This window comes from Odontesthes bonariensis, chromosome 4 (assembly GCF_027942865.1).
Source record: "Odontesthes bonariensis isolate fOdoBon6 chromosome 4, fOdoBon6.hap1, whole genome shotgun sequence".
NCBI lineage: Eukaryota > Metazoa > Chordata > Actinopteri > Atheriniformes > Atherinopsidae > Odontesthes > Odontesthes bonariensis.
This window is the reverse complement of record NC_134509.1, coordinates 9205118-9215318: the sequence shown is the minus strand read 5'-3', so window position 1 is coordinate 9215318 and position 10201 is coordinate 9205118. Positions and strand designations below refer to the sequence as shown.

At 46.0% G+C, this 10201-nt stretch overlaps 2 protein-coding genes across 2 annotated transcripts; one reads left to right on the top strand and one right to left on the bottom strand.

Annotated features, from left to right (window-relative positions):
• Positions 1 to 130: 130 nt before the first annotated feature.
• Positions 131 to 7092, top strand: zbtb5 (zinc finger and BTB domain containing 5). The gene is made up of 4 exons (XM_075462832.1): positions 131 to 602; positions 1289 to 1502; positions 1577 to 2383; positions 2542 to 7092. The coding sequence occupies exons 2-4, from the start codon at positions 1293 to 1295 to the stop codon at positions 3706 to 3708; spliced, it is 2184 nt and encodes a 727-aa protein (XP_075318947.1). The 5' UTR covers positions 131 to 602; positions 1289 to 1292; the 3' UTR covers positions 3709 to 7092.
• On the bottom strand, positions 7062 to 9893 carry grhprb (glyoxylate reductase/hydroxypyruvate reductase b). Its single transcript, XM_075462833.1, has 9 exons — positions 9710 to 9893; positions 9167 to 9300; positions 8999 to 9071; positions 8727 to 8843; positions 8525 to 8613; positions 8318 to 8422; positions 7885 to 8020; positions 7426 to 7556; positions 7062 to 7334 (listed from the first exon to the last, which is right to left on the bottom strand). Exons 1-9 carry the CDS (start codon positions 9877 to 9879, stop codon positions 7213 to 7215), a joined length of 1077 nt encoding a protein of 358 aa, XP_075318948.1. The 5' UTR covers positions 9880 to 9893; the 3' UTR covers positions 7062 to 7212.
• Positions 9894 to 10201: the final 308 nt, after the last annotated feature.

Below are 10201 nucleotides of genomic sequence, written 5' to 3'. Positions count from 1 at the left end.
TTTGCCGTGAGCTCAGAGAATGCTCTGATACTCAGCAGCGACATCGTGCGGTGAAACTATAAAACTGCAGCACTTCGCCTCACGGGGGCCGTGAACGTGGTTGCTAAGCACAGCGCCACCCTGTGAGTCTGGGTTGAATAACCGTCTGAGTGAGGGGCAAAATTTTGAAATTACATACAACACTTGCATCTCGCTCCCGATGGGACCGGTCCCCATTACCATAATGTTAACCATTAGTTATATCCGCCGGTAGCTGTGAGACTAAGACCTGCCTGTCTGTTTGAAAACCAACGGTGACCGTATTACTGCCGGCAGCTAAAACCATCCAGCCTGTGCGGGCAAACTGCGGGGACGTGGACAGCGGGGGATGTTGGTAATTGCAGCAGCGGTGTTAGCTGTCGATAGCTACATTTTAGGGGGCAATTTGTCGGGGGGGAAGTCCGAGAGAGACGAGCGGATCATCCCAGGGGGACCGTATGCCGCTACTGGCGCTGTAGCTAGCAGGCAGTTTGCTGGGTAGCAGCCAGCTAAATTTAGCTTCTTCAGCTTCTGAACAGGACTTTTTTCTGCCTCTTGATATCAGCGTTTTTGGAAAATTCAAGGTAATGTTACATATGTCGGGCTCTATGTCTCACTGTTCTAACAACACAATGATATTTTATGCTACTGCATTTGAATTAGCTAACTGATAATCTGCTGACCAGTGACTTGCTAGCTGTCCATGAGGATGGGTGTGCTCTGTAGCTACTGTGTTATAAGTGGAGTTAGAAGTTAACTGCTCACCACGCGCATATGTAAACAACTAGACTAGCTTAAGTGCGAGCTACTTCTCAATGTTTACTTTGTAGCAACATAGTCAACCCCAGGCACATATTGCTCATGGTGCTTTTTAACTAACAACATTTTAAGGCCCTCATTAAAAAGCTGCAGGATTCAGCCTTTATATCATTACTAACAACAGTTGATGACGGAGCTATCAAACCAATTCAGTTCATTATCACCTGTGCAAACCCTCAATGAAACTCCAGCTTTACTTTAATACAGGCTATGTGTTGTCATATTTATTAATATAATAGGCCAAATTATGGTGAAGTTGCTTACTATGACTGATCCGATACAGCAGACCTAAACAGAGAAAATCAGCAGACCGTCACATTTCAGAAGCTGCATAAAGACAAATATATGGAGTTGATTGATGCTCTTTTGATCTTGAATTATTCAGCTCTACAGCTGCTTTTTCCCCACATGTGACTTTGCCTCCTCTGCTGATCGACTGTTGTTTCTGCAGGGCCATGGATTTCCCGGGCCACTTTGAACAGATCTTCCAGCAGCTCAACTATCAGCGCGTTCACGGCCAGCTGTGCGACTGTGTCATCGTGGTGGGCAGCCGGCATTTCAAGGCCCACCGCTCAGTGCTTGCGGCCTGCAGCACCCATTTCAGAGCACTGTTCACTGTCGCAGAGGGAGACGCCAGCATGAACATGATCCAGCTGGACAGCGAGGTTTGGACTTTTCACAGGGACTCCGTCGCTCCTGTGTACTGATCACATGATACTTAAACTTTTTGTGCTTGCAGGTGGTGACGGCTGAAGCTTTTGCTGCTCTGGTTGACATGATGTACACGTCAACACTAATGCTGGGGGAGAGCAATGTCATGGATATCCTCCTTGCTGCGTCGCACCTGCACCTCAACAATGTTGTCAAGGCCTGCAAGCACTACCTGACCACGCGCACGCTGCCTATGTCCCCCTCGTCCGACAGACCCCCTCGTCACCACCCCCAGCAGGAGCAGCAGAGGCACAGGCAGCAGCAAGTGGCAGATTTAGCAGGGAATCCGACTTTAGGGGCGAGTGCTAATCTCGCTGCCAGCGCTGCCACGTCGAAGTTGCAGCGCTCCTTCCTGCTGCAGCAGCTGGGGCTCAGCTTGGTGAGCTCTGCTTTGGGTGGGATGGAGGAGGATGGGGTGGGTGGCAGAGGGGTCGAGCAGAGGGCCTCCTTCCCGGTCCGGCGCTTCCACAAACGTAAGCCCTCTCTTGCTCTTGGACTTTCAGAGGAGAGGCCCAGACAGAGGCAGCGCCCCTCTGCTCCTAACCTGGGCTTGTTAGGAGAAGACGGGGTGAGTGCGGAGCGAGAGGACGGCGCACTTCTCTCACCCGACTCCCACAAGATGGGGGATGAATCCAAGTTGGGTCCTGCAATCACCGGGTTAGTCTCAGTGTCTCAAGATGACCCTCAAATGCCAAGTCAGTCAGACAGCGGACACTGTGAAGGGGAGAGGATGCAGGGGGGTGTGAGCAAAGAAGAGGACATCAGTGACCAGGATCACCAGGGCAACAGAGCAGGGGTCAAATCAGGGAAAGAGGAAGAAGAGGAAGAGCAGAAGGTAAAAACTCTCGGCACGACATGTTGGTATTCTGGTGATCACAATGTGACTTTCTTGTTATTTTTTATTGAATTTTATCAGAGAAACATTTCAAGTTTTCAAATTAAGTTCTGATCATTGTTAAATCTCTCTTGGCCTTTTTTTTTTTTTCAACATAGGTGATGGTTAAACGAGAGCCGCTCAGTTCGCCCGAGGCAGCAGATGAAAACAGCGACGTGATGTCACAGGCAGAGGGGAGCTACCCGGCTGAGCCTGGGTGTCAGGAAGAGGAGGAGAAGGTGGAGCTGAGCTCAGAGAGCAGCGACCGCAGCTTCACCTCCGAGCCCCAGCCCAGCTCCGACCCCCTGCTCCAGTCCAGCTCGCAGCTCCTCCTCAAGAGCAGCATGGGAGGCGGCGCTGGAGTCGCAGGAGGCTTCGGCTGCAATAGCGGACTTAGTGGTAAATCTGGTTTCAACATTTCCAGCTTCCTCAGCCCGAAGGATTTTGGGAGTGGTGGGTCGGGGTTGGTTGCTGGAGAGGATGACCTTCCCAACACGACAACCGGAGATGCCGAAGCACATAATTTTCTCCTGAGACAGAACGCTGCTGGACCGTCTAGCTCCGCTTCTTCGTCCCTTCTGCAGTCAGGTGGTCTCAGCGGTGAGTGTCGAAACAGCTTTGGAGATAACCTGCAGGCTGATTCTCTGTTCCTCCGCCCCCTGCATGATGGTCTAGGAAACCCCAGAGGAAGTGGTGGAAGTGCGAGTGGAGGGCGAGGAGGAGTAGATCCATTCGGTTTGGACTTCCAGCGATCCAGTCTCGGGCTTCACTCACTGGGGCGCCCCTCAAGAGGGCCGGGAGGAGCGACTACAACCGCTGCGGGTTATCCAAGCTACAGACGAATCGCTCCGAAAATTGCCGCTGGCATGGCAGGTGAAGGAGTAGGAGTAGTTCTTCAAGATGCTGCCTCCTCTTCCTCAAGTCTGGCCAATCCCCTGCTTCTCAACGAGAGCGGAGGATATGACATTAACAGTGGCAGGCCCACCTCCCTCCCGCCTCAGCTTACCAGGGCTTCGGCAGATGTTCTGTCCAAGTGCAAGAAGGCTCTCTCAGAGCACAACGTCCTGGTGGTTGAGGGGGCACGAAAATACGCTTGCAAGATATGCTGCAAAACCTTCCTCACCTTGACCGACTGCAAGAAACACATCCGCGTGCACACAGGAGAGAAGCCTTACGCCTGTCTGAAGTGTGGGAAACGCTTCAGCCAGTCGTCACACCTGTACAAGCATTCCAAGACAACATGTCTGCGCTGGCAGAACAGCAACATGTCCAACGCATTGCTGTAGGGTCAAAGTGAACAGAGTGCGTCGTGCCAACTTCAACACATTTAGTCCCCAAAGCGGAAACTTTTTTTTTTCTTTTTTGTAGAGCTCTGAAAGAACTACTTGATCTCATTATCTGCTCTGTCCAAACAGACCAAAGAAAAGGGACGGTGGCGTAATCTTAGATGCTGTTCTGGACGAGCCTTTACTGTCAAGATCCTCTGTTATTGTGAACCCTTTTATTTTGTAGGAACAAATGATAACGACAGAGGAGGAGCAAAAATGGAACATGGATTGCTTTTGATTCACTCGACTGTATTTTAGCCACTGTCGTGTATGCTCTATGAAGGTCTGTCATTACATCGTGTAAGTCAGGTCAGCTTTTAAAATTGTTGACTGTATTGTGTTTTCCAAAAAAAAACAAAAAATCGTGAGCTGTCGAAATGAATCGTTTGTAGTTATTCTTGGAAGCAACTTTGACGAGGTTGTTACTGAAGAATTTGCATTCGACACCTGCACAATCTGTAGCAGCGTCCCATCGGGCTCTCCCAGCTGTTCACACTGACTGTGCCTTGTTCTGTTTATGGGCCTTCATGTAGACTGTGGAGAACTGTATGTATGTAAATACTTGAGAACCCGTGGTTATTGTGCAAAAAAAAAAAAAAAAGCTGTATGGAGCCAGAGTCGGTGGTGTTGGGCGAGCCTGCGTAATGCTGGGAAATCTGTAGCCGTCTGACCGTTTAACGAACAGGAGACGACAGAGTCGGGTGGGTTTTGCGTTTGGTTTGTTTAAAGGGATAGTTCGCCTCTTTTGACATATTAGCAATATCATTTAGCAATATCATTTATTAAATTTGACGTACCCCCTGCTGCTATTTTTTGCCTCCCTTCATATCAATGCATGCAGCCACCTGACGACAGCTGCACCTGTTACATTGTTTCCTGTTCGGAAGCAGGGGACTGCTCGGCCTGCACTTCGGTCTGCACAGTTTACACAGCCCGTAGTGATACGAAGGGAGAGAAAATAGTGCCAAGCGATTGTGAGGTCTGACTTTTTCTGGATGAACGATTTTGTGATGCAAATGTATCACTCTTTTGAACGCATATTGTTTTGAGAAGCAAGACGCTTTATTTTTGTAGCCCCAGCCAACTAGCCGGACTACTTTTGTCAACGCCAAAACAAGGCTGGAACTCGGCTCACAGGACACAGCAGGGGGTAAGAAAATGTTCATAAATTATATTGCTAATATGGGATGTCATACAGCTTCATGTCAAAAGAGGCAAACTATCCCTTTAACTTTGTCATTGTAATGCAGTTAAAATGTTGTGAACTCTATTTGAAGCTTTTTTTTTTTTTTTTAAATAGGAAATTAGGTAAATAACACTTCTATGTATAGATACTCCACTTTTTTTTCATGCGTACTCAATCCTTAAATCAGGTCAGGACGACGTGAGATTATAAAACTCTGCAGTTGCCTTTTGGTCCAACGATCATCGATAGTGTCGCTCAGCCCGGTTAATGTTAAATATTTCTCGTAGCAGGCAAAATGAATCTCGTTGTATTGATGGGGCCTTACTTCACATGACTGCATTAATAACTTTTTCTCGCTTTGAAAGGTTTGGCACCAGTACTTTGTCACATATACGTCTTTGGAGACTTTGAATAATTCTTAATATCCTCTCCTCGGTTTACGCTTCACCTGTTGACCTTAGAGTGAAGATGCATTGTTTAGGGAAGTAAAAAAAAAAAAAACTGTCTTTCCTCCCAACCGTGCCTCTATTTTTGAAAAAATGTACGATACTGAGAAACAGTGACGTTTTAACACTGAAATGGGAGTTTGACAGGGAAATCCACTGTAAATAAACCTCATTTGGTGTCATGATGTGGTTTGATGTGGTTTATGACCGTAAAAGATGTGGCGTTGAGCGAGTCGCTGACTGAAAAACGCCAAAACGAGTTCAGCTGTGGCCAAAAAGGGAAAAAAAAAAAGTTTACGCCACCCAGGCTTCTTTGGTAATAGTTTGCCTCCTGAAAGAACTGTTGGACAGGAGTCCATCGTGCATGTATTTGGGAAAAAAAATGAGAAATGTAAATATTGAAGCTGACTGAGAACAGCACGTGAAGTACTAAACATTTCTATAAGTTTGCTACTGTGCTGCGAGTGCTTTTTCCATGTTTGCTCTGGTTCACACTGTCTGACACGAAAGCACTTCGACAAATCAGTCTTTTGTAGAACTAATATGTTTACTGGAATCTAGAACTATGTGAACACGTTGCTATGATCTCCCTCATTAATCTGGGTCTAAAAGCCAAGAGTTTAGCATTTATTTTTCCTCCTTCGGCGGGCAGCCAATCATGTCCGCAGAGGAGAGGGAACGTTTCACACGCCGATCATTCGAAAACAAAATATTTTTACAGGGCTTGTCTCTCTCTCTCTCTTTGTTTGGCTTTTAGAAAATGTATTTAAGTGTCTCTTATCGCCCGTGTGTAATTTGGTATGTGCTGACACTCACTGTAAGTTAGATAACTACGTTTCACCATAGGACTCGAGCAAATTAGATATGCCTCTCCTATGAAACACCTTTATATCAGTAATTGTACATCCACCTGCCTTTCGGTTGTATATCCTGTGAGAGCAGCTTCGCTGGTCAAGAGTTTGTTAACTGAGACCATTGTTCCTGCGGTGTTGTAGAGTTCTGTTTTAGTGAGCCTAAATGAAAAGTAACACGTTTGCCTTTTTGTATTGTGTATTCTTGATGTATCGTGACCTCGGGCACTGCTTTCAATCCTGTCGGCACCTTAATGTTGAGTCATTACACTGTTAGCCTGTATAGTACACACATCACCTATATTTGAGACGTTAATCTACACTCTCGACACTTTATTTCAGAAGAAAAATGGCCTCGTTAACGTGATCTAACCTGCTGTCCGTGACATGTGATCGGCGGGGAAGTTGTTACAGTTGGGCTGCAGAGTTTAAAATACCCACTGATGATTAAATGTCTAACCTGACTCACAGCCAGCCTTCACCCTCCAAGATGGTCGCCATGATTCAAAGAGAGAAGCCCGTAAAGAGTCGTAACGATGTTGTCTTCAAAGCTTTTCATGCGAGTCTCTGTGAGAAAAATGCACTGACTGTACTGCCCCCTGTATGAATATGCCAGATTTTTTTGATAATGTCGCAAAGGCGCAAATTGATTCTAAAAGTCACTGCCTTAAGCCCTGTTGCTTTAAAAGCTGGGCTTTGGTTGCCAAAGCAGAAGGATTCCTGTGTTCCTTTTTCTATACAACTCGCATTGTGTAACCAAGAGGTGGTTCAATGTTTTGTCTCTTTACTGTTGAAGGTCATGAAGATTGTAAAGTACGTTCAGTTGTTGTATAGATTTAATAAAAACCATGAAATTCAGTTTGCTTGTCATTATTTTGTGAAAAGGCATGAAAGGGATAGGTGAACACTTAATGTCCTGGATTTATGTCATTAGACACGCAGGTAGAACTGATTCTCCCAAACTCCATCCAGATTCTTCTTACAGCTTGAGCCCTTTGATCATCGGCTCGCCCCGCAGGCCAAGGAGGAGGTTGTTCGCCGCCAGGGCAGACATGGCGTTACGGGTGGTGTAGGAGGCACTAGCAATGTGTGGAAGAATCACTGTGGGATGAGAGAATTCAAATGATTTGCGGTGAGAAGCGAGCACGGGGATAACAGCAGAACGGCCAATATGAATGTCTGACAGGCTCACCGCAGTTTTTGAGAGTAAACAGCGGGTGGCTGGTTGGCAGAGGCTCAGGGACAGTGACATCCAATCCAGCACCTGCTATCTGCCCGGTAGACAGAGCCTCGTACAGGTCGTCCTGGTTCACCACCCCACCTCTGACACAACAGGAAGCACATACTTACCGACTGAGACCAACACAAAAAGTCTTTTTTTTAATTATTCTGCCCTCAGCTGTTATGGTGTATGTTTTGTAATGTATTTTGGACTATTGTTTGCCAAATTCATCACATTTCAATACATTAGGAATTTTGGGAATTTTTGTTACAATTTCCTGCTGTTTTGATGCTGAAAACGTTCTACAAGATTAGCTGCTTTGGTGTTCCTTTTGGTGCCAGGGGCTCTCACTTGGAGATGTTTATAACTGGAGAGCATCTTTAAAAAAATATGTTCCAAGCTCATTCGAGGTGTTTGAGGTTGGGGTACCTGCTTGTGTTTATGAAGATGGAGGTATTTTTCATCTTGGAGAAGAGGCTCTTGTTGCAGACCTCTTTTGTTTCTGGTGTTAAAGCACAGCACACAGCCAGGAAATCCGACTGCTTTGCCAGCTCATCCAAAGACACTAGAACAAGTGAGAGATTCAGCAATACTGTAGTATTATATTCAAAGTATGACTTTTGTCTATGTGGCTGATTACAATCACTCTGATGTATCTTTTGCAGGATAACATCCGTGGGAAATGATCTTTACGTTTGACAAGCCAGTGCTTTCAATTCCCCTTGAACTGATCTCCTATCCACATAACAGGATAACCCTGCGACCCCCTAAACCCCCTACATTGGATTAAGCGGGTATAGAAAATGGATGGATGGGTGACAGGATAACCAGCTGGTTGTGGGACTGTGTGTCTATTCCTTACCATATTCTGCATTGATCTGGTTGGCCAACTCGGGCCTGGGCGCCACATCTGTGTAGATGAACTTCTTTACTTTGAAAGGTGCAAGACGCTCTGCGATAGCCACACCTTAGTGCCCACAAACACACAGACCCAGAAACACTGTGGAAAACATCTCAATCAAAGCGAAAATGGCTCCATGATGTGTTAGTGTAATTGTGCCACACGTACCGATCCTTCCTAGACCAAGAATACCCACAGTGCTGTTGGCCAGCTCATATCCACATAGCCACAGAGTTCTCCACGTCCCCCAGCCACCACTAACACAAGTAAGAGATGAAGAAAGTTCTACATATCGGAACTTTATAAACTTTGTGGTGGTGTGCATTATCAGAGTTGAGCTTGTCTGTGATTGTGTGTAAAGCACACAAACTTTTTCGCTTCATGTGTGGCCTCAATGAGCCTCCTGGAGGTTGTAAGCAGCAGAGCTACAGTCAGCTCAGCAACCGCGTCTGTCAGAACTTCAGGGGTGTAACCGACACGGATTCCTCTGCGGGGAGACACACAAACATTTCACACAACATTGCACATCTATGTCTCTGGGATGTTTGCATTTAAAGCCTTTTTTCTATGTAGAAATCCCAATAGGAGAATATTTGATGCTGACTTTAATGTGTAACACGGAAGGAGAAAGATAGGAACCACCTTTTTTTCAGCTCTTCCAAAGATAGATGGTCAAAGCCCACTGACATGGTACTGAGGACCTTCAGGTTCGGACCTACAGGACGCCACACACATACAAACGCATAGGTCAGCTGAATAACTGTTTATTGCCTTCAGGTTAATAGACCAACTCAAAGACTAACTTCACACCTGCAGCATCCAGCAACTCTGCATCAATCTTTTCCGTCAGCACGCAGAGCAGACCGTCGACACCTCTGACTTTCTGAAGCAGCTCCTTCCTTGGAACAGGGACATCGTCCGAGTCCCACAGCTCAAACTGTACCCTGGGGGGAAACACAAACCCTAACTTAAAGTCCGGAGCAAATCAAATAGCTCTTTATCAGGAATCATGGTGGTCAGAAGTGCATAAAACACATCCAAAACATAAATATGACACAGATAATGCTTCTGGTGGCATATTTATTTCTAGCTGAAAAACAGGGACTTTAAGATCCTGTGAGATATTTATTTAGCAGTGATGTGAGGGAATACCCTTCAGGCTGATAGGTCTTATCTTACCAACCTACAGGCAAATATTAACTCAAAGTACATAATGAATAAAGCAGATAATCCTAACTACATGTGGGTATCACGTTAAATTCGATGCAGCAGACATTTCATTGGTCGGTTAAGGTGTATTATTTTAAAAGAAGATTATTCTAAATAACATAGTAGAACAATTTTCTGACTCACTGTCCAGATTCTTTGAGGATCTTCAGGCCCTCGGGTGGGATCTGTCTGGTGACGTACACCCTTGGCAGGGATGACATCTCTCTCTGCACTTTACTTGTTACACTCCTGGGGATATTCAAAGGAGCAGCAATCCTCTGGAGCCGACGTAGTGCCATATGACAGCTCCACATTGCCAAGAGTGGGTAAAAACCTGCAGGAGATGAAAGCAAAGTACTTTGGAGTTTAGAGTTTGTCGTCGGCAAGCATACAGTTCTGGCTACACTTCAGGGGGAGGTTCCCATGCCAGTTTGACCAATATGATGAAAGGGAGGGTGCCTGTGAGGTCTGAAGGTGAGGGATAGTTTTCCCAGACAAACAGAACACAAAATCTCCGAGGTCAGTCTTTGTCCTACATTAAGTGAACACGGAGGCCTTTTCGTATTTCAGACCAAGCTGACTTCAAAACAAAGAGATCAAAGAAACTTAAACTCTTACATAAATATACCAAAGACA